Below are 23,818 nucleotides of genomic sequence, written 5' to 3'. Positions count from 1 at the left end.
ATTCGAACTTGTAAGTTTACGTTTCGGTCAGGAATGTTTCAGAGTTCCTACATTCCAGCCACTGGGGATGTTTCTTTAGTGGTTTTTTTCCAAGGTTTAAACAAAGATCACAACGTGAGGAGTATAGCTTAACATAAAAGGAACAACAAAATTGGAAGGGAATATGGGCGCTGTGATGATGGCTGAAGGCACTGTTTATTCTTGTAGTGTACAAATAATTTAAAGTGTGAAATTTTTTTATGCATTTTTAATATATAATTTTTTAAAAAATCAAAAAATCAATTAAATATATATTTTTTTAAAAAAAAAATAAAAACAATCACAAATACAAAATCAAACCAGGTTGAAGCGAGTGCATGTGCTTTTGTTGGGGTCTGGTAGCAGACACGAAGGAGAGGGCAACGAGCAACGCGCCAGTGACGCCACTCAGCTGTGCCTCGTCATGGCACGTGCTTCCCTTCTAAAACAAGGGGCATTGATAGCATATGATTACTTGGACTACAATTGCTTTCCTGTGTCAACTGCCTTCTCTTCTAATTTCGTTGATTGATGCAGCCTTGCTGATGTTAAGAAAATAAAAAAAAAAGCAGCCTCACGCAAATTACAATTCCTTTTCATTAGTTTTCTTGGTTTCGTCGAGAAAATGGGAGCCAGACTATTTGTTCCCAAGCTGCTTATAAATCTTGGCAAAATCCAAACAACTTTTTTCATGTGATTAATTAATTGTGCAAAGAACAAAAAAAATAATAAAAGGCGAGAATAAAATGCAAGAGGTGGATCGTCGTTAAGAAATAAATAAATAAGAAAATGAAAAGTGTTCTCGGTCAACGGACACATGAGTTGTTAATATTGAATGCAGGGCGATGAATTTTTATTGAAATGATACTGTTATATATATATATATAATATAATATAAGGGTATCTTTTTAAAAACATTTTAAAAAAGAAATCACTGGACACCTCAAAGCCAGTTTTTGCTGCCAACATTCAAACTTGTTTTTAATCAACGCTTAAATAAACCATCCATACCATGGGCCAGTATGTTTTGGTGAATTTTTTTGAGTGCTTCAGCCCTTACCGCTAATATTTGCTCCATGAAAATGATACAAATGTAAAGAGTGAAAAAATAAAGAGAGAGGAAAAATAATATTCTAAATATATTTTATATAGATTAGAATGTGATTTTTTTTTTCATTATTTTGTTTGTAAATTTATAAAATTAATATTATTAATTATCCCAGGATATTCTAAAATCTTCCTATTAGAAAAGAGGTCAGGGATGCTTTAGTTAACTTGATGCGTCATTTAAATTTTCAAACAAAGAAATAGCGACAAGAGAGAAAACAACATCGATCTAATCTTAAACGTATTATATTTCTCATCGAGAACAACAGCATTTGGAAGCCATTCTCGAGTCCCACCATCAAAACACCCTCTCTGTTTTTTTTTTTTAAATACATTCCTTCCTTGCACAATCTCTCCCCACCACCACGTGCTCTCTCTCTCTCTCTCTCTCTCTCTCTCTCTGTCTCTCTGTCTTTCCCCTTCTAAAACCATTCCAAACAAGAGAGAGAGGGGGAGAGAAATCAAGAAAGAGAGGGGAGAGGTACAGGGAGAGCACTAAAAACACAGAGATGCATGACGACACGTCGTAGGAAAGAACTAGTAATCAAAACGACGAAGATCCAAATCGAATTACTATTGCAATTCTACTAAATGCACGCATACAATAGAATACCTAGCAGCGGCCACACAACACCCTCACCGCCTCAATCGCCGCTCCGTTCACCTAGGTACCGTCACGGAAGTGGAGGAGGAGGCCGGTCCAAGTCTGGCCGGTTCACCCCTTCCTCCTACCCGCCAGGAAGGTCCCTCGCACACCGCCTCGCTTGGTTCCTCCTCTCTGCCCTCCTCCGCCGCCAGGGGATTTTCCTTTTCGCTCCTCTCATTTATATTTCTGGTATGCTTTTGTACATGGGAACGGTGTCGCTCGATGTTGGCCCTGTAATTGACCATAAGCCTGCTCCTGGTTCGGTTTATCGGAGCCCTCAGATTTATGAGAAGCTTCGACTGGAAATGGATGCCGATAATTCTTCAGCTGATGCGGTACGCTTTTTATTATTTCTTTCTTTATTTTCTGCATGATTTGGAAAGTTGGGATCTTGCAGTAGAAACTGTTTGGCATCGTATGAATTGTAAATCAGAATCAAAGTGTGATTTAACTATCTAAATTTTTAATTATCACTTAGTTTTGTTTCATTTTTTAAACGGGGCAGCTTGATGTTGCTGGCTCCAATTTGTGATATGTATAGCAATGTCTATATGTATAGGAGTGATTCTAAATGCATTATTATAGTTCTAAATGCCTTATATATATATATATATATATATATATATTTGTGCTTGGCTGCTTGTTATGGCTATCTATAGAATCACTCATGCATTGGTTTTTATGTTTATGATTTACTCTTTACTCATGTTTTAGTCCGTGTTGATAAGAAATTGAATTCCTTGTAGCTATCAGCTGTATGGAAAAACTCGTATAGAAGTGGTGAGTGGAGACAGTGCATAAAGAAGTCTTTTGAAGGTATGGATTATGTCAAGGAGCTTCATTATGCTATATCTTGACAAGCTGGTCTTTGAAGTGTAGTGTTGCGAATAGTATGTAGGGTTTTAATTATTGCAATTGTTTGATATAAACCTTTTATCAATATCAATTAATTTTTGCTCGCTTTAGTTTTATGCATCTCTGCTGTACGAGATACTTGGATTTGGATCTTTTTAGTTGCAGAAATATGGTTTCCTTAATAAGATGTAATTGGATGTTAATGAAGCTTTGTTGCTTTTATTTGAACAGTAGCTGTATTGTGTGCACTTGTGCGTGGCATTTGTTTCTGTTTAGGCTTGCATCATTCTTGTATGGATAAAGAGAATGTACAGGAGCATGAAAAAGTCTGTCTGAATATAATGGTCGCAGTTGTTTTGAGGCAGTTGGTCTGCAGATGTTTTTAATAGGATATGCTGCATAGGATTGGGATTGACTTCTCACTGTTTATACTTATCCTGCATTTCAATTCATTGCCTGCTTTCTTCTGTCAAAAGAAGCTGGGCCCCATTGAAATTGGTCATTCTGGTATTTATATGGTTAATGATCATAAGTTTTACTCTATTCAAATCATTGCTACTATTTTTTTTGGCTCACCATTGCAAACATAACATCTAATTCTGGTTTTGCATCACGAATACCTGTTCTTGTGGTCACTCTTACTGCTATGAAAGAAAAGAAAACCAATGCTACCTTTTTCATTTTAATACAGGACTGTATTTATTGTAGCTCCCACCTTTAACAATCTGTTTCAGTCTCAATATCATTCAAGAATTTTTTTTATGCCATAGAATAGCAGGAGGATTTTTCTTATTGGTTAGAGATAAATAATATGTTTTCCTCACTATAAATACTTGCCAATATCTTTGTAATCATGTTTTCATTTTTTTTTTTTGGTGTCCTACATGTTTCTTGTCCAAGTGTTAGTCATGTTTGTCTTTATGTTTACCAAGTTTCAGTGTTGTGGATGTTTCATGATAGGCTTACCTGAATCAAATGGTTACATCTATGTCGAGGCAAATGGTGGTCTGAATCAGCAGAGAACTTCGGTTGGTTTCATTCTTTGTTTTTGCTTATTTCATAGTCATAAATGTTCATGATTTTCTTAGTATCAAGCTTCTTGTTCATTTAACAAATTGTCAATTTTGTATTCTCAACACAATTGCTGTGGATCCTTGTAGATATGCAATGCGGTTGCTGTGGCGGGCTTTCTTAATGCAACCCTCCTCATTCCTAACTTTCATTATCATAGTATCTGGAGAGATCCTAGGTTTGTCAACACCTGTTCTTTTGTAATCTTTTGGGACCATATGCCTAATAATGTCATAATTGAGAAAAAAGTACGAGATTTTATTGGTTTGACTCGTGAACTTTACTACTGAAGTAACTTGTAGGAAAACCACGTCATATGCTGTATTATCCCTTTTCAAGTAGCTTAATCTGATAAAAAGGTTCCCAAGATGTTGGGATATTAATATGGCTATAAGTTGACCTAACTATTGTAAAAGGCATCTGTAAATTAACTATTGTATTCTGCATACAAATGCTCGGATTTCCCAATTTGGTCAATACCATAAGAAGCTGCTTAGCTTACTGCTTAAATGCACGCTAAAATCAAATAAACTTGCAACAGCTCATGCTCGTGTGATGCCTGTCAACATTTTATCTGCCAAAATATATTATAAAAACTATTTCCTCTACTCTGTATGGGCAGAAAAACTCTTATTAAGACACTAATTCTGCACTAGAGTTTCCATTAGATTATCTATTAGACACTGTTTGGATTTGTCATCTCCCTCCCCTTGGTCCTGTTGATTGTGGTTGATTGTTTCATGCATGGGTCATGTTAGATAGTATGAGTTTTCTGTTGGAGATAATTTAGAATCTATCAAGTCATACAAATAATGGATGATTTGGTTTAGTTATTTGGATTTTAATATCTAAACGGTGTATAGCATTGGTTCTTTCATGCATGTTTACATATGCTGGTCAGATATACTTGAATACTTTTTGAGAGTTCCCCTTTGCACTTTCTCTGTAAGACCTGCCATAAAAGTTGGCCATGATAGAATCAATTTTAAATCACTCAAACTTGGCTTCTAGGAGGGTATAGTTTGGATGATTTTTTTGTTTTGGGACATTTTCATTGATAAACAAATCAAATGCATATTCGTTTGCTTTGAAAAATTAGCTTGAGGGTTGACTGGATGAGCAAACAGTTGCATGCTTATATTAAAACCTTGGAGCTGTCCGCTTTCTTCATTTGACCCTAGCTGTAGTTTCAACAATTAAGGCGAGAATTCAGTTAGCAGTTATGGTGGATAATTGTATATGATGCAACTTTATTATATATGTCAGGTTTGATCAAAGTAATTTTTTGGCATAGGTTGCAGCTAACTGCCATGTTTTTCCGTGTGCATTATTGTAAAAGTTTGGGCCTGATTGATGTCCTATCGATTCCCACTTTTTTCTTCCATGTGGACTAGATTTCGTGGCAGAGGTTTGCTGCTATGAACTATGGGCATTTTGTTGCGTAGTGGGCAATTACTTTACCACCTTTTCCTTGTATCTTTTGTATTCAACCAAGCACACAAAGTTGTGAAACTTCAGTTTTTTGAATTCCTAACAGAATTGGCTTCTTGACAGAAATAAGATTCTTTGGTCTATTTTAAATATGGTCAAAAGAAATTACATATGGGTAGTTTGGGTGGATTATTTATCATGATAGATGATTTTGATTTTCATACTGGTTTGTGTTGTGGTTACTAGCTTGTTTTGTTTGTACCTTTATGAGGGAGATTCCAAGCTGGTTTGTCTAGTGGTTGCTAGATGTTCCCACCCTATCACATGTTACCTCTTGAAAAATATGGTTCTTGGAGATTGATATTTTGTGAGAAATATTTAAGTTGATTTTGTATTGTTAGGTATGCTTTCTGCAAGGTGTGCATTTGGTTTGAGAGGTTCCTTTGACTATCTTCTACCTTTTTCATTGAACTAGCTCATGAATGAGAGAGATACATGTGTAAATTATCCATGATCTAAAATTTCTATTTGAGAAAAAGAGCAGTTTTGAAGTTGGGCAAACAAATTGATGATTTTTATTTATTTTTGTACTTGTTGATTGTGTTGTGAACAAAGCACAACATTGTCTACAAGTGGAATCCTTTTATTGTTTTTATTCCACATTTTATGAGAAATTTATGTGTAAATAATAATATCTTGTTCCAAGAGACCTGTTTTCATATAGACCAAAGCAGCTGAGACGGGGTTTTACTTGTGCAGCAAATTCGAAGACATATATGATGAGGACTATTTTATCAGTACTTTAGAAAATGTAGTAAGGGTGGTTGATAAGATTCCTGGATATCTTATGGAGCGTTATGATAACAACATGACTAATGTCCAGAACTTCAGAGTAAAAGCATGGGCACCTGTTCAGTATTACAGGGATGTTGTCCTTCCAAAGCTATTAGAAGAAAGGTGAGTGGTAAAGCTGTAATCTTATTTGTTACAACATAGATTTCCCACCTTTTAACTTGCCTACTCTGTGTTCCATCTAAACAGCTAGTCATTCCAGGTGTTCCCCTCCCTCATTTCATTCTATGTTTCAGTTTGTGCTGATAACCATACCATCCATTGATACCTTAAGATGTGGTTTTGGGCAGCCCCCGTGGTGGTTACACAAATAAGTTTTGGACGTGTTGGTATTTATTATGAATGATTGTCAAGGTCAAATTAATCTAATCTGTCATTATTAATTGATCACTTTCTTTGGTCAAATTAATCTAATCTGTTGTAATTAATTTATAACTTCTTTCTTGTATTGCTCTGTAACAGTTTATTTCACTCTGTAAAAGAGAATTACATCTTAACATTGAAACTGTCTGCATCACTGTATTGATGTTAAACCTTAGATTCTGACCCTGACTACTCTGATGCATTTTCCCTATTTTGATTGCTTTTCTCGAGAGATTATTATAACCAACATATGATGCAAACATGTTCGAAGTGTAGGTAGGCAGCGATGGGGGATGAAGAAAAACAACGTTGGGAATTATTATTTGACTGTTTAGGAATTCTATTTAGTAGGTTTCTTATTTTATTTGTCTTGTTGTCTATAGATAAGCACCATATGCAGACATTCATACAGAACATCATATATTGATATAAGAAAAGCTGAATTTCTTCTAGAGAATTAATTCTCTTGTTTCTGGTTTTGTTGGTGTGTCTACGCCACAATGATGTCTTTCTTTGGAACGACTCCGGCACATTCTGATGATGTTTCATGAGTCTCCCTGTGTGTCTTTTACCGATGACTGCTGAATATATTGCAATCAATTTTTATGATTGTTAATTTGAAGCAATGATTTTTGAAAACCGTCTCAGGGTCATAAGGATTTCTCCGTTTGCAAATCGCTTATCATTTGACGTTCCTCCAGCTGTCCAACGGCTTAGATGTTTGGCAAATTATGAAGCTTTAAGGTTCTCAAATCCCATATTAACTATGGGAGAAACATTGGTAGCAAGAATGAAAGAACGCAGCGCAAGCCATGGTGGAAAGTATGTTTCTATTCATCTTCGCTTTGAAGAGGTTAGCTGTCATTAAATTAGCAGTTTCAATGCTAGAGTTGTTTACTATTACAACCAACAATGTTTTGTAGTTTTTGGGTGAAATTTTAAATTGGTCCCAAATGCACACTTGCAGGACATGGTTGCTTTCTCTTGCTGTGTATTTGATGGTGGAGAGCAAGAAGCTAAAGACATGAAGGAAGCGAGGGAAAGGGGTTGGAAAGGAAAATTTACAAAGCCTGGTCGGACGATACGTCCTGGGGCAATTAGGCTCAATGGGAAGTGTCCTCTTACTCCTTTAGAGGTAATATACATTCATATTCTGTTACTCGATTCCATTGAAAAGCAATACTCAAAATTCAATTCCATGTGTTCTCTTTACATGATCTTCATGGTCAAATAGGTGTAAAATACTCGTGCTTGACACTTCGGTAGAAGCTATTGTGAAAGCTAATCGTTGCCAATGTTTTTCCCTTATTGTGAATCCTTGTTGAGACATTCTAAAGTAAACTGGAAATATTTCAGCTGTTTTTTTGTCACTATCTTAAAAGTTGGTGGATAAGTAGGTGCATATGTTCTTCTAGCTCTGAGATGACTGAGAAATGGGTTCAGTTTACAACCTAGGAAGTACAAACAGCTTTCAACATGTCGGCAAGTAACTGCACTGTGTATGGCCTAAGAAACTGTGGTCCCATAACCTCACATTCTCTTGAGCTATCATGCAAATTCTGTATTTTGTCACTACTAGTTTAAATTTGAAGTCCAAAGGAAAGCAGGTATTGACCCAACCATGAAGCACTGGTGAATATATATGAAACACTCTGATCACTTTCTTACCTTAAATTGAGACTTCTCAACATAATGAGGTGTAAATAAAACTTCCATCTGCTTATGTAACTGTAAAGCTTCTTATACATGTGCCTGTAGGTTTGTAGATTTTGGTTTAGTTTTCTCATAGCATGATATTTTTTAAACCTTCTCAGGTTGGATTGATGCTTAGGGGCATGGGTTTTGATAAAAACACGCATATCTATTTGGCCTCTGGAAAAATTTACAATTCTGAAAAATACATGGCCCCGCTCTTGGAAATGTTTCCAAATCTGTTAACTAAAGACATGCTGGCATTGGATGAGGAACTTGATCCATTCAAGGTCTGTATGGTTTGTGGTTATCTCTCATCCATCTTTCGGGCCTGATTAAGTGTCATTGATTTGACTTGAGTTGCTGCTTCCAGAATTATTCTTCCAGGATGGCTGCAATAGACTACACTGTGTGTCTTCACAGTGAGGTATTTGTGACAACTCAGGGTGGCAACTTCCCCCATTTTTTGATGGGTCATAGAAGATTCTTGTATGGTGGACACTCCAAGACAATCAGGCCAGACAAGCGAAAGTTAGCATTGCTCTTTGATAATCCGAAAATCGGGTATGGATTTATATTGCTTCACAGATAGCACCCTTGAGTTTGATTTTGACCCTGCATTTCATGTGGTGCTAGACTAAAATGATCGGATAAAGAATTGAAGGGGACTGGAGCCTGAACATGTTTGGTTGTTTAGAATGCACATTATTGTACAGAAACAAGCACTGACTTTTTAGTATTTCCTCTTTTTTGGCAGATGGAAGAGCTTCAAGCGACACATGATGAATATGCGGTCTCACAGTGATTCTAAAGGATTTGAACTCAAAAGGCCAAGTGACTCCGTATATTCCTATCCATGCCCAGATTGCATGTGCCGTGTGAACAGAACAGAAGATTCAAGATCATCTTCAGTTACATGACCCGCTTCAAAATAGATTTTGATTGTTGTTTCTTCTACGGGTATTTTTGTGGACACATCTTGCTGATGACTCCAATTTTTTCATCTCGCAATTCTTTCATTTTTTTCCCCCTTCCTGCGTGGTGGGAGGGCTTACACCTCAATTTTGGGAGCTTCAAGGATTTAATGGAGTTCGCATTCATCAGATTATTTCCCGGGACTTGAAATGGGGAAGCTGCAACTTTTTGTACATGATGCCAGAGGACGCAGACAACATTTTACCCCGGGTATTAACTGAGCATTGTTATCATACATACTGCTACAGCTGCTGTATCTAACAAGCTGTACAATGGCTAGTCAGATTCTTTTGTACCCTGGTTTTCTCGTTGCTTGTAAATTAGTTGCAAGCTTGATAGACGTGCAAGCCCCTAGAAAAAGGACACGAATTGTGTACCTTTGTGAAAATTCAGGGTATCATTTTTTTCGTAGCTTGATTGTTCCTTTTCTTACAAGTTGCATACATGTTCTTGCCTTGCCTCGTGATTGCTCGTCTAGTGAATCCTGTTTCTTGGTAAGATTTTAAGTGAAGCTATTGATGGCTGATCTTTTGCTGTGACATTTTTGGGCAACTAGTTAGGCACCGAGCCTGGCCACTTGACTAATGTCTTGCAATTGAATATTTTGAGGAAAAAAAATGATTTGGAATTTCAAATTTTGGTCGGCCAAAATATTTAGGCAGGAACATTTTGAGCAATCAACATTTTAAGAACTCTAGGTAAAATGGTATTTTATTGTAGATGCTCCAGTTTGGATGATTTATTTGAAACTCAAATCAGAAAAGGATTTAATCTTGTTCTATGAAAATTGTCTCAATTAGAAAGGGTTAAGATTCAATTAGAAAAAAGATTTAATTTTGGTTTAGGAGCAAAATATCCCTTGTTAAGCAAATAATTAATGCTATTAAATAGTTATTAGATTTATTTTCCCTTCTCTTTTTTGGTCTTTTTCATTATAAAAGCTGTCTTGTATCTTTTTGGATTTGGACCCTCTCGTGTTTTTGAAGTCATGATGGATCCAAATATAGTTAATAAAAAAAATAGAGATTGGGATCCAAATATTGCAGGATCCAAATATTGCAGGATTTGGTGACCACACTCAGATTGAGATCCAGATCCTGAGGGCTTGTTTGGTACTGCCACCTTTTGTTGTTTGGTGTGATGATGCAGTTCGCCGGGGTAAAAATAATATTTGATAACTGATTATCATGCTTTACATTTGAAGCAGTTAAATAGGGTTTAATTGAAACTTATTATTGCGCTTTTAAGATATAAAATCAAGTAATCTAACGTACTGGAAATATTTTAATGAATATTTTTTCAGTAATATTAAATAATTTATAACTTATTAAACTTACATATGACGTGTATCCTTTTTTTTTAGTAAAAGTACTTTTTAATTTCAAAAAACTAAAAAAATATAATAATAATATATATAGACATATAATATTTTTTTTTAGAATCAAGTTACATAAAATATTAACATATCTGGTATGTGTAATAATAGCAGTAGTAGTTATAATAATAATAATTATAAAAGAGAAACTTATCATTTTAATTAAAAAAATAGATAATATAATAAACACTTTTTTATTTATTTAAAAGAAAACATATATTAACTAAACAATACCTATAAACCAAAAGCACAAAATATAAAACAGGCCCTTCAGGGGCTATAAAACAAGAAGTGCCTTGCAACAAAAACTCAGACTTTCAATGCTCTCCCACGCCATATCTCCTCATGTTATGTTTTTTTTTTCCGAGGCAGGTTAAGATTTTTAGATACCCTCGTTTCATAGTAGACACCATTATTGCTTTATTATTTTTCCTTGTAAGATCTTGTCTCCTTGTAAATTTATTTGTTAATTTCCCCCTTCAAACTCTAGACCGAATCAATTGGAATAGATTTCTTCGATCCTACAATGAACTAAAAATCCCTTCTCCTTTCATGAACAAAATATTCATGGTTATTTGATGAATTATTTAGTTGTTTATATTTCCAATAATTATACTGATATATGGATTTTTTTTCTTTCTATAAATAGAATCCAAGCTGCAAATCTCAAAGAGTTATTCATAATGAATGGAAATAGGTTAAACACAGTTCTTTTCAGCATTTAATAAACATAAAGATTAAAATCATGTTTAGAATGAAATAAATATTTGAAAAAGTAAAGAGAATTAAGTAATGATAGTGTATATCATAAAACAAAGGCAATCTAAAAAATCTGTCTGACGTGAAAAAAAATCTCACCTGTGCCAAGTTTTGGTGATTCTTCAGTACTGCATCATACGTGTGGGGTTTTTTATTTTTATTTTTTTCAGGTAAAAGTTTTAGATTGCCCTCGTTTTCATGGTATGTACCATTATTAATTAATTATCTTTATTTTTTTCTAAGTTCTGTGTTTTTGTGTACCATTCTCTTCACTATTATTTTTTCGCACTGTTATTTTTTCTGTCTGCTTTTTCAACCTTGCACCAGACATTCAGTGACAAAAACCCTGCAAATTTTTCAGCAACAACTTGTGGGCACCTCCCCTCTCTCTCAGCAAAGATCAATGGGATATTCAGGTGCATGAGTTTCATGGATTGTTGTTAGTTGAAGATGTAAATTATAAAAAGACAGCGTCGCTTTTTAAGAACGGGAGGAAAAGTATTGACCAGTTTGACCAACCTGAAAATTTCCCAGTTGCTAGTGTGATTTGCAGAAAAATGACAGCAAGATTCAGAGTGTTTAATAAGTTAAGTCATAAAATTTATATATAATATTATTTTAATAAAAATATATTATTTAGAAAAAATTTTTAAAAAACAAAATCATATTTTTTTATCAAACATTCAGTTATTTTTAAATTTATTAAATCGATTAGATTATATTTATTAAAATAACTATCATACAATTTAATTTAAAATTTAAGTTAAATAAAGAATAAATTGAAAGTTTTTGAAGATGATACATTGTATCAGTAAGAATACCAAAAAAAAAAAAAAACGTTCTCCATGGTTTCACTTTTTTTAAATTAGTTATTTTTAATCCAAACTAGCGCGAGAAACCAAAAAGGAAGTAGCGTAACTAATTGCGTTCTATAAAAATTGTATTCTTGGTAATATATATATATAGAGACCCACCCACTTATCCTAATTTTATTGAATTTGTATTCGAAGGCCGTCGGTTTTAATGCATTATAGTATAATTAAGAAAAGCAATATTGTATCTATCCCCTCGATAGGAATAAAGTATTCTACTTTATTCTATTATAAATCCTATGAACCAACATGCATACGTAGCTCAATTGACAGTAGATTTCTTTTTTCCTTAACAGATTTTGTGTTCAAACCTACCTCTCCTTTGTAATTAAAGAAGAAAAAAATGCATACATCTACAGCGAGTCTAGATTCAAGGTTCAATTCAACGACAAACTCGTTCACATCCATGTACTACAATGTCTGCATAATAGAAATCTTGTCAGGAAAACGCCTCTGTAGGGAAGAGTGGAGGTCTACCTTGGCTTAACCAACAATGTCCAAATGCACAAGGCAACATCTCAAACAATACTAAAAGATGTCCTTATCCTACAGTTGCTCTGTGCATGATGTGAACAGAAAGAACAGCACCCAATCTCCAACTAGAAAACAAACGTGAACATATCAACCACGTTGCATATACAGCAAAGCAATTAAGAGCTGCATTGTAGTCACATGGGTTAGCTGCTGTTTCCTTTCAGTTCTTCAGAGGAAGAAACTCAAAAAACTGGCTTGGGGTGAAGGTCGTATTTATGGTCCTGATGGGTACATTTCTGTCATTATTGGTACCATTAGCACCATTACCACCATCACTACAAAGTGGAAACAGCTGAAGAGTTTGAGCTTCCCTAATTTCACCATCATGATTTGCATGAGTTGCTGTCTTGGTGGGTCTCAACAGCGAACTGTGCTCTTCAAGGCTTGTGAATTTTGACGCTGTTGTGGTCACGGTGCTAGTCAAGCAGTGGACGGGAGTGGAGGAAGACAAGTCCATGGTTTGCCACATGGCATGCATATCAAGACTGATACTTTTCATCTGCTGTAATTCCCTCTCCTCGAATTCTGACCACCCATGTGTTCCACTTTCTGCTATTGCTGCTCCATTCACTGAAGCAGGTCCCTTAGAAAAAAACACAAAAGTAACAAATAAGAATCCAAGTGCATTCTTATAATGTAGTCCAAGAATTTCTGAGTTCTTGCATGATAACGAGGGATGCAGCTTTTGAGCATCTTTCGTTCAGACATGCAAAAGCTCTTTAATTAACTTGTCTCTGAACTCGTGATCAAATAATTGTTATTTCACTGATCTTTGGGTGTATCTTTACTCTAACCATTGGAAACAAATAGCATATATAGGACAAAGATGATGTACAAACCTCTACATGATCGGTACTGCATTTTGAATGAGGTGCCAAGTTGTTTGTTTTATCAGTTCCAAGAACTGTCCTCCTCGGACCTATTAACAAGTGAAACAGAACAAAGAAAATGACATCTCAAAGAGTCAAGCAAGAGAAGAAATTGAATCACTGCAAAACCAAAAAAGGCAGCAATCAGTCAACCAAGAGAAGAATGGGCAGAAAAACATGTTCTCTCTATCTGTGTTTGTTTGCTTTTTTTTTTTATGAGAAGACCAACAAGATTACCAGAATGTTAGACATTTCTGGTAGTTACACACAACCATATATATAGTATGTGCAGTGTGTACCCTAACTAGCCAGGAAAAAAAAGGTACAAATATTGTGAAAGCAAGCAAAATTAATACCTGATTCTTTCAGCTTATTCAAGCTTTCATGATCAGTATTATTGTGTTTTTGTTGTACTTGACGGCGTTTTTGTCTTTCTCTTGCCTTGTGGTTTTGAAACCAGTAAAACACATTCTTCCCTTCAATCTTCCCAAACCTTCGAAGCTCTGAAGTTATTTGTTGGATTTGGTTAGTTGTTGGAGTTCGAACTCCGCAACTGTACTTTTCTTCTAGTGCTAGTAGCTGCTCTGCTGTTGGGTTCCATCTCGAACTTCTCGTTGCTTCTGCTTGCTCTTTGAGTTTTCTCCCCCCGCTTTGCTCACTTGTTTTGGCTGCATGCACCAATATTAATTATATACATATACGTGTGTAAACGCACATGTATAATAAAACTAAGTAGCTACTAATTAAAAGACTGTTAAGAGAGATATGTTGCAGGCATACCGGGATGATGTTTTAGTCCTACATATGTGAGAGGAGTTGCAGTCGTATTTGTGCAAAGTGTAGTAGTGTTGGGCTTTGGGTTGAAGAAATCGTTCATGCTAGGCTCCTTGCTGTCTCCACCATTTATCATCCACATGGTGAAGAAGCTAGCTACCTATAATTAATTACCCTGATTCTCTCTCTCTCTCCGTTTGGCCTGGATGCTCTGTGTATCTAAGGAATGATCTATCTCTTCATAGACTGCACTAGCGACAGTAAATGGAGATGAAGAAATAGAGAAACTTGAAATCAAGGCATTTTGGTTTAACCCCGGAGGAAAAGAGCAGTGCGCTCCTTTTCTTCTTTTTTCTGGTTGCGGGAGGACTGTATGTTGACCATGCCCTCACGAAAATCACACGCTGAGAGAGAGAGAGAGAGGACAAAACAAAGGGTTACATGAATCTGCGAGACATTGGGAGACGAGACGAGCCCAGCAAAAAAATCCATCAAGTCAATATTCTTTCAGCATGGGTAATTAATGACTGTCCCATGAACAGATGAACGCTCGTTAAAAGATATTTAAAAATATGTGTTTCTAATTAGTTATTAGTTTTCAGCGCTCAGTTGGGATACAGGGATTGAGATTATTCACGCCGTAATTAGGAGATTGAGGCAAATTGTACTTTCTAAAATATAATATGAAGTCTACACCTCAATGTCTAAATAGAGGAAACATGCAATTCAGTCATTGGACTAGTGATAATAGGAGCTTGTTTCCTTCTTTTTTTTATATTAGGATTTAAATTTTATTATGTATGTTTATCACTCCTCATGTCTTTCATGTTTATTAAGTTTGTAAGATGTTCAATGACCACAGAATTAATTGTGATAAAGCGCGTAAAACATCCATATAAATTAAAAAATATATATAGAGAAACCACGTCGTAACTCTTAGTTAAGCCCAACTTCATTTTTAACCTGTCGTTTTTTTCCTTCCCAACTATCGATTTAAGGCAACTGACGACCTACTTTAAAAACATATGATATTTTTGACGAGAAAACCTGATAAAATTGCAATTGCCTTCGTCATCAATTAATCAAAATTAAAAAAAAAAATGAAAAAAGGTCAGATTAAGCTGGGTTGGCTAAAAATCCAGGTGTTTTTTTAATCAATTAGCCTAATAGTAAAGGTGCACTGTAAATACAAAAAGGCTTAGCTTAGAGACATTGTTTTTTATGCACATATTAATTTGTTACGATAATGCCTACCCACACTTGCATGACGGATTCAAATAGTCATGAGATGGTCATGAGATAAGGACGGTGGGTGATTGGATCCGGATCCGGATCCGGATCAAACCGGAGATGAAACAATTTCCATCTGCCAATTCAAGCGTGAATGAGACTGATTTCTAATAACCACAGTAGACATTATAGGGCTCCATTGCTGAGCGTTTATGATTTCAAAACCATACAATCTTTATCATATTTCATATCTCCTGACTTGTGTTTCGCCAACTATATTACTATCAGCGTCATGTACAAATTAATAATCACCTGTATAGCGTCTCCCTTTTTTATGCATTTGAAACAACCACAGTGCCTAGCTTACCTCCAAGCACCACACACTACAATCGTTATTATTGCTACTAAAACTTCATCGTGTCTCGTGCAATCCGTTCATGATTTCAGTTCTTATGCACTCATTGCTAACTGCACAAAACTAGAATGCAGGCAGCACTTGTTATATACAGGGCTACTCCACACATTCTGTGTAACGTAATGCAGCTGCAGCAGCACACTGCATGCAGCTCTCCCATTACCTATGACAGGTCTATTTGTTGAGAAAAGAAAGAAACGAGCTCTTCTTTATCGAACAGAAATCGAAAAACGAAGCAGATTGTGCTCTGATATATTCATGAATGTCCCCAACAGTTACTCTCTATCACTTGTTCCCGGGATCTGTTTAGCTTCAGCTGGGTCATCATAATAGACCGGACGATGCAAATTTTTTCAGACGAATGTGTGTTTTGTCCCCCTTGGAGACATTTTTTGGAACCATAATCATATTAATTAATTGCTAGGATGTGTCAGCGTGCATGGAAAACTCAGAGAAATAAAAAAACGATTACAAGAAATATGACCATTTTGGATAACCCATCTGTTGAACATGCACGTTGACATTCATGATCAAATCAAAAGTACAGATCAAGCTAAGGTGAGATCAGGCATGCGATCAACTATTGGTCATTGTGCGATCATCTATATGCCATTCCTTGCTAGTTGAGTGAAAAATATAACTGATAGATAATATCAATTGATAGCTGGGTTCTACATTTGATCTAAAGCAGATGAAGCAATTCTCTCTTTCATACTGCTGATTGTGATATATAAACAGAAAATGAAAATGCCACACACCTATTAGAGTATCAGATAAATGGCTCTTGTGCTGAATAAATACAGCAACTGCATTTCTTTTTAGATGTTATGAATGGCTAAATGAAACTAGACTGGAAGAAATTACAAAAACCCAACGATAGTTGGACCGTTGAGCTGCAAGAAGCTAACTGAAAAGAGCAAATCTATCCCTTCCTCTCCTTACCTGGTTAAAGGAAGGCATGGAATTTATACCCATCCTCGTGTTTGAGGAGAAACTGCAGCCCAAAGGATAAATGAATCATAAGAAAGTGATCTGAGATATATACACTACTTAAGAAGCTTGTTACAGGTGCCGACACCAATAGCTGCAGCAAGATGCCAACCAGCATGAAGGAAAGGAGTAGTGGGAAAGCAATCATCAGCAATGAAAAGAACACCCCCCAACAACGATGACATCTTATGCAAATTATGTGCCATCCTTAGATCTGGATCTTTTAATGCCCTTTTTGCAAATGCTACCTGGAAAGAATAATTCAAGGGAAATCCAATTATTAGCAACACGAATATAACCAAAAAAAATTGACATACCCAATTAAGGACATCAAATTGCCACCAATGAAGGAAATCAATATAATAATCTTGGTGAATATAGCGGTGTGAATCCACACTGGCTTTTGATTTTCAAGTTTTCATTGGTCACATCCTTGGCTTCAGCAATATAGACGTGCCATGCACTCAGCAGGTTGCTGGTATTCAAACTACAAGATGCTGTTCAGTAATTAATAATTTCTTGAAATCATAGTTATAACCAAGCTGACCAAGCACGAAGGAAAAATAAATGCCAGTCTAATATGTAAATACATTTTCAGCAATTATTTCGGTTCAGGGCTATTCAACAATGGAAACTGTCATTGGCATCATCATTTTAGTCACAAGATTCGTGGACCAAGGCAAACTGAACTCTTATCACCTTTTTAAGAGGTAAGAAATGAGGTGATTTACCTCCATCATCCCTGTATGAATAGCAGAGACCATCAGAGGCTGGATAGGCAATAATGCTGCAGATGCAGCCATCAAAAACTTTGGGTTCTCATTTCGCAGGGCCCTTGACAAACACTGCAAAAGATAATTCAGTTATCAAATTCATGCCCGTGTAGCTCAAATACTTAAAGCAAAAGTGTGAGAAGAAAGCATTACTTATTAGCAAAGGAATAACTAAACCAAAAGGCAGAGCAGAGCTTCAAAAAAAGTTATATTTGCAGTTACTTTGTCATCATGCATTCAAAGAGATTTCCTTGCAAGTTTGCTTCAATTTTGAGGTAAGAAACTGGAGTTGAATTGTGTTGCTAGAGTAAATTTTAAGGGTCTTCTTTGTTTCCTTCTTTTTTTTTGGTTAGTGGTCAAGGTATCCTCAACGAGCTTTTGTGCTTTGGGTCTAAGTCTAGGGGGCACTCGACAACACACTAGGCATGCTATCCACATCTGGTCTATTGTGTTCAAGTGAAATTACTTTTTCAAGACCTCTACTTCATGGAACCCAAGATGGTAACAAATGCAAGTCATGAATTTGATCTGGACCTTTGCAAGAGGAAGAAAGTGCCAAACAAGCAATGGGGCCACCGGGAAGGAAACAAGGGAAGAAATGAACTCCCTTCCGGCTAATGAAGATACTACTCCACAATGTCAGAGGAAATTCTATAACAGAGAAAGGAAGTATAATCTACAATCTAGACACCGTTAAGGATGAAGAATATAGAGAATATTTCTACAAGAATTACACCCTGATGGGTGGACAAGAGTAGTTATAAGAACGTTGCAAGATTGGCGTGCATGTGTGAAACTAAACATAACATTTCACAGGGGTGCAACATTATTTAAGAAGTCAAAAACAGGCATGTAGAACACGTGCATCTGAAACATGGAAGACTTGAATGCTAAAAGGCAACAAAGAAAATAATAGGATTTGAAGTGCACTCATTCATAGGAAGATGTATACAGTGGTATGAGGGAAATCTGTGGAGACGGGAGGTGCAGATGTGAGTTGAGGTGACTGATGGCTTCCATGAAATGAAAATCAATGTTTTGTAGATTTGTAACTTGGGGTATTCAAACAGGTCATAAGACAAGTATATGACTGAATTCGGAACACAAAAGGAGGGGAAGAAAAGATAAAAAGAACACTCATTATATGAGGATGCCAGGGATTACACCACGAGGCCCATTTGCCTAATATAGCATAAAACCGAATCAAACATAATGCACATGAACACTTCAGCCGCTTAATCATTGCCATCGTCGTTGTTGTTTTTGAATTTAACACTGAAAAAAAGGTGCTAAACCAGATACGTGAGTGTCAGAGCTGAGAAGTATCACATCTAATTCCACAAATAACATTCCAGCTCAGCATATATAATCGAATCTACACATGCCTATAACCTTGATAGTATAGTTCTGCTAAAATGCAAGAGTTAATTTGGACAACATACTACTGTTGCTGTCGCTATCATTGTATAGTCAAACCATCTCAAATACTTCCTCAGCTTTCCTCTTGAAGAATGATACAAACTTGAGGCAACTCCAACTCCAATTAATGAGTTAGCATACAACTTAGTATTCAAGTTCTTCCTGTATATACAATAGAGAAAAGAATCAGAAAAGGATATGTTTATAAAGCATCTCCCAGAAAAATATTACTACCTTGGAGCCTGGATACCGAGAGCAATAAAAGGAAGAGACGTAATCACATTGGCAACTGTTTCTGCAAGATGTTGATCACCTAGTGAAAGTATTATACATTAGAGCGCATATTAAATGTAATAAATGAATTACCAAGATTAAAAGGTTTGTATTTATAATTGTAATACCATGAATACAGCCCTGGATAGGCCTCAAACATCCTGGTCTTTGCTGCCATACTCTCCTGGAGAAGAAATAAAAGACAAGTTATTGTTGGGGGGATCTCACCAATTTCACAGTTTCATAACTTTGTAGACCTGAATATATCTTATGTGTGGGGATTAACAGATTTTGCATTGGTGCTACTGGTAATTTAGCAGTGAAACTTGTTTTACATTGGCTGAAAGGTTTTACACTTACTGCATCAACAGCAGCTGATTCAATCCATTGCCTGAACTTTCACAGGTTGATTGGGGGAAGTCCCCCTGTTGATTGATCTCTTTCAAAGCAAATGGAGAATGAGGGACAACATGGATTCCATGCACACCCTCTAGGGTTTTACTGGGATTGAATGTACTCTGGTGACTCATAATGTCATAAGTATGATTGCCAGCAAGATTGCTGGCATCAAAAGGAAAAGTTGAATATTCTTCTCAATTTCTGCACCAAAACAGAACATGAATTCATTACAGAGAGCACACGTACTTGGGTCTATCAGAAATTAAACTACCCTTTATTTGTCTGCAAGTGTCCTTAGAAGCAGAGATATCAAGGGTGTTAAGGAAAGAGAATATTGACCTGATCATATTACCAAACAAAACAGGAAAATAAGCTCAGAACTTGTGTATTCTACATGAGCAGCTAGAACAGAGAGGGCACATCAATTAACCATTGAGCTATATGTAGTAAATAACGAAAAAGTATTTGAATAGTATTTGGACAACCTTCACAATTGCGACCTTGCTTCTAATAGAATCTGTAGATAGTACTAAAATCTTGGAGTCCAAGCCCCCCTTTCATCATGTTTAAGGAGTTTATTGGCTAGGAATAGTCATAACTGCCAGCCTACCATTTCGAGCAACATATTACATAACTCAAGTCATGGAGCAAAGAAATAATCTCAAACTAAATGGGTCAATTTTATTTTTTTCAATCCTTTTGCTCCATCCAAGGCCATATTTTCCAAAAGATTCTGAGAAATTAAAACTCACTACCCTATTTAACCTAAATCATTTTTTCCCTCATTACTATACCTTCCACCCTCACCACATCAATGTTCTATACACATTCATTTATAGGCCCGTTGTTTTGCACGGACGTGTCATCTCAGACAATATTTTTTTTCCGACCTGCCATAATTAGCATAACCTCCACCTTCATAAGAATTTGATCATTTGGCTAGAAGGAGGAAGCTGCAAAACTACTCAAAAAATCTAATCAAGAAAAAACTTATCATAAACACGTGAATATAATGGGGTAAAAAGCGAGTACTCTTGGCCACAAAATCACTAAAATCAGCAAAGAAGATTGTGGAGCCAATTAGCAAGCGTATGTGAGAAACTATATCAGAATCAAGATTGGTGTGACATTCATCTAAATGTTAATGAAATCCAAACTTATCAATGCTATTCTTAGTGGAATGGATCGAATCCAAACTCATGATGTCCTGTTCAATCGCAAGAATTCCAAAATTTTACTCAAGAAAACTCTAAAGCTGCTTCTAGCAAAACCCCTCTAGTTTCTCATCGGTTCCTTAATCAATAAGTGTTTAATGCATGGGTTAATTAACAAACCTTATTTTTCCTGGAGGAAAAAAAAGAGAGAAGAGTAAAGCAAAGCCCTTTCTCAACTAGTTTCATAAAAGAAAGAAAAACCCAACGTTGTAAGGTGACAGTGGTCCTGAGAATATCAAACTAAGCATAGCAGACACAAACGAGCAAGGCCATTTTAGAGTTTCGATTAATTAGAACATAAACATAAACACATGCAGAAACAAAAGGACATAAATAAACATATATATAATTGTGGTATGGAGAGAGAGATACCCCAAAAGATGTGCGTGCTGAGTTAAGGAGGGAGGCGGGGGGGTTGAGTGTTTATGAGGAGGAGAGGACAGCAGGAAGGAGGAGTTGATTTGGGAAGGTGAGTGGAAAAGTGGGCACTTGGACAAGAAAAAAGGAAGGAGAAGAGAATATGAGAGGGAGAGATGCGCATGAATCCCACGAATCTTCTTCCTCTTTTGTATTTCTACTTTCCGCATATTCCATCTCGCCAATAAATGTGCCATATTGGTTTTACTTTTCCCTGCCAGTGCCACCATCGTTGCCTCGTCCTTCTTTTCTCTTTTTTTCTTTCTTCTTATTGAAAAAAAAAAATACCCTTAATTTCGTTTTTGACAGCCGATTATAATTTGTAATGGCCTAGATCTTCTCTGTCTTGCAAACACACCACACTCCCAGTTATTAGCTAATGGTTTCATTAAATACCATTGATTAAAATTGGATTGGGTCTACGATGGTCAATGCGTTACTTATTATTTTTATAAAGTATTTTTTGTTTGTAAAATATTTTAAAATAATATTTTTATTTATTTTTTAAAATTTCAAAATGATTTAAAAATAAAAATTAAATAATTCAAAATAAAAATTTTCAAAACCACGTTTTTACCCGAAAATAAACACAATCTAAAATGATTTTTATTATAGATAAAATATTTATTATTCATTAAAGTCAAATCCAATCTAAAGCTCTAACCAAATTAGTGCCCGTCATTTAATTGCAAGTACTGATGGGGTAGATTGTTTTTTTTATTTTAATTATAACAATTTATATATACATCGACTTAATTCTACGAATTCTAAAATTAATGATTATGTAAGCTTTCAGTAATCCGAGCTTATAAAACTCAAACTAATAACTTTTAAAAAAAATATTAAAACTAGATTAGTTAAACAACACCACCAGAGTATTTTATTTTTCTTCTGCAAGAAAACTAGGTTAAATATTATTTTTCCTTTTTTAATTTAACATGATGTCCAAATCAGCATTGCTTTTACAACACGTGACAACTCCTTTATTACGTAACAATAAAATCACTGTCACTGAAACTTGAACCCATTTCACCAAACAAGATTATTTAATTCATAACCATGAAGAAAAGCCTGCATTACGCAAATTATTATTATAATTAGAGATTAAGATTATGCTAAGTAGAATTACTAGTCTTTGTCTAAAACTGATTTTTATATATTACAAAGTTGACTTTATTGAGTCTTCTTAAGATTTTCTTCGGAGTCCAAATTTACAGTCATTTTTATTTTGTCTGTTTTTAAGTAAGGTAGGTGCATTGCTCCCTTCCTTCATTAAGCTCTAAGCAATAAACAGTTAACAGAATCCAACACCAAGGCCCATATACTTCTCACAAGGAAATCCAACATTACCGTATAAAGAAGCCCATAAAACCACCAATCCGATCAAGCAAGCCACGTAAACCAGCCCATACCCCATTTTGGTCTCCCTCCCGGCCTTTTCTGCATATTAAAATATTAAAAAATAATTTAAAATAAAAAAAATAATATTTTTTTTCAGATGCAAAAACAAATAGACTCTTTATGTATAATTTTTTTAAAAAAAATCACTTTACTATTACAGTTTTTTTTTTAATGCCGGTCACTTTTAATATTACACGTTGAATTTAATGAATACAAGAAATACTATTTCAGAATTTCATAAATTAGGTTATATAAAATCAAAGTTTATATTCCCACAGCTAATATGGAATTAAAGAAACAAAATGTTATTCAAACATTTGAAAAGTCAAAAGAGTCGATAAAACTTCCTCTAGTTACTGTTAATATTTCCTGTGGCTGTTTATTTACATTGCGTGTGCTTTCCACGGTGGTTTATTATCCTCCCTGGAAGACCTATTGGTTCTTTTTCATAATTCCTTTGGGCAAGTTTTTTTGTATCTTGTTCAAAGCAGGGATGAGTCTAATGTACCAAGCGAAAAAAAAAAAAAAAAAAGACCTGATCGAGCTCGCCCAGGCTTAGCTCATGTGAACTGAGCTGCCCCAAGAACGCAGCCCAGACAGCTGGACACGACCTCGAGCGCAACCCGCTACGGGAAAACCAGGCTTTTTTTTTTGTGTATTTTTTATTTTGTTTTTTTTTTTTATAGTGCCCATCTTAATCGAAAAGCTTGAATGTTCAATTATTCACTAACCGGACACCAATAACATGTTTTTTTTTTTTTTTTTCTTGTCATGCCTAAAACATTTCGCGCTGGTTAAAAGATAGTGAGCTGAACGAGACACTGCAATACCGATCGGTTGAATCGAGTTACAACGTTTTTCAACACGTGTTTCAATTCTTTTATGGGTCTTGCAACGAGTTTTCAAGACCAGTTTGCAACATGTCAGAGTTTTTAGAGCCTCTGTAGGAATGAATGCAGTTGAGCTGTGTTTCTTTAAATTTTAAATTTTTTTATGAAAAAACATTTTTTTATATTTTTAGATCATTGGCTAATTTCAAAAATATTTTTAAAAAAAATATATATATTATATTATTATATTTTTAAATAAAAAAT

At 35.4% G+C, this 23,818-nt stretch overlaps 3 protein-coding genes across 4 annotated transcripts; 1 reads left to right on the top strand and 2 right to left on the bottom strand.

The window, feature by feature from the left end:
- Window positions 1–1,362: 1,362 nt before the first annotated feature.
- On the top strand, window positions 1,363–9,421 carry LOC118046389 (protein ESMERALDA 1). Of its 2 annotated transcripts, XM_035055274.2 has the most exons (10): window positions 1,363–2,106; window positions 2,518–2,587; window positions 3,587–3,654; window positions 3,787–3,875; window positions 5,888–6,085; window positions 6,992–7,196; window positions 7,311–7,478; window positions 8,158–8,325; window positions 8,409–8,599; window positions 8,793–9,421. In XM_035055274.2, exons 1-10 carry the CDS (start codon window positions 1,717–1,719, stop codon window positions 8,953–8,955), a joined length of 1,710 nt encoding a protein of 569 aa, XP_034911165.1. In that variant the 5' UTR covers window positions 1,363–1,716; the 3' UTR covers window positions 8,956–9,421. The 2 variants fall into 2 exon arrangements, with proteins under 2 accessions (XP_034911165.1, XP_034911166.1); XM_035055275.2 differs by lacking the exon at window positions 1,363–2,106 and having other exon boundaries at window positions 2,517–2,587; window positions 3,565–3,654.
- Window positions 9,422–12,442: 3,021 nt separating this feature from the next.
- LOC118046390 (WUSCHEL-related homeobox 6) lies at window positions 12,443–14,625 on the bottom strand. The gene is made up of 4 exons (XM_035055277.2): window positions 14,200–14,625; window positions 13,776–14,087; window positions 13,390–13,469; window positions 12,443–13,133 (listed from the first exon to the last, which is right to left on the bottom strand). Exons 1-4 carry the CDS (start codon window positions 14,333–14,335, stop codon window positions 12,711–12,713), a joined length of 951 nt encoding a protein of 316 aa, XP_034911168.1. The 5' UTR covers window positions 14,336–14,625; the 3' UTR covers window positions 12,443–12,710.
- Window positions 14,626–16,466: 1,841 nt separating this feature from the next.
- On the bottom strand, window positions 16,467–21,480 carry LOC118046391 (uncharacterized). Its single transcript, XM_035055278.2, has 7 exons — window positions 21,279–21,480; window positions 19,654–19,893; window positions 19,422–19,477; window positions 19,255–19,333; window positions 19,044–19,182; window positions 17,560–17,673; window positions 16,467–17,076 (listed from the first exon to the last, which is right to left on the bottom strand). The coding sequence occupies exons 2-7, from the start codon at window positions 19,821–19,823 to the stop codon at window positions 16,885–16,887; spliced, it is 750 nt and encodes a 249-aa protein (XP_034911169.1). The 5' UTR covers window positions 19,824–19,893; window positions 21,279–21,480; the 3' UTR covers window positions 16,467–16,884.
- Window positions 21,481–23,818: the final 2,338 nt, after the last annotated feature.

Source organism: Populus alba, chromosome 10, assembly GCF_005239225.2.
Source record: "Populus alba chromosome 10, ASM523922v2, whole genome shotgun sequence".
Classification (NCBI taxonomy): Eukaryota; Viridiplantae; Streptophyta; class Magnoliopsida; order Malpighiales; family Salicaceae; genus Populus; species Populus alba.
The sequence above is the reverse complement of the archived record's forward strand: the minus strand, read 5'-3'. Positions and strand labels throughout refer to the sequence as shown.

Excerpts from the sequence above, each read along its gene's own strand:
- LOC118046391 (XM_035055278.2), bottom strand. The coding sequence starts at position 19,823 with ATGAGTCACCAGAGTACATTCAATCCCAGTAAAACCCTAGAGGGTGTG. Across the intron at positions 19,183-19,254 it reads CTCGGTATCCAGGCTCCAAG|GAAGAACTTGAATACTAAGT; the intron begins GTAGTAATATTT and ends TTGTATATACAG. Across the intron at positions 17,077-17,559 it reads TTCATACAGGGATGATGGAG|GTAGCATTTGCAAAAAGGGC; the intron begins GTAAATCACCTC and ends TATTCTTTCCAG.
- LOC118046390 (XM_035055277.2), bottom strand. The coding sequence starts at position 14,335 with ATGTGGATGATAAATGGTGGAGACAGCAAGGAGCCTAGCATGAACGAT. Across the intron at positions 14,088-14,199 it reads AGGACTAAAACATCATCCCG|CCAAAACAAGTGAGCAAAGC; the intron begins GTATGCCTGCAA and ends TGGTGCATGCAG. Across the intron at positions 13,470-13,775 it reads GAATAAGCTGAAAGAATCAG|GTCCGAGGAGGACAGTTCTT; the intron begins GTATTAATTTTG and ends ACTTGTTAATAG.
- LOC118046389 (XM_035055274.2), top strand. The coding sequence starts at position 1,717 with ATGCACGCATACAATAGAATACCTAGCAGCGGCCACACAACACCCTCA. Across the intron at positions 2,107-2,517 it reads ATAATTCTTCAGCTGATGCG|CTATCAGCTGTATGGAAAAA; the intron begins GTACGCTTTTTA and ends AATTCCTTGTAG. Across the intron at positions 8,600-8,792 it reads TTTGATAATCCGAAAATCGG|ATGGAAGAGCTTCAAGCGAC; the intron begins GTATGGATTTAT and ends CTTTTTTGGCAG.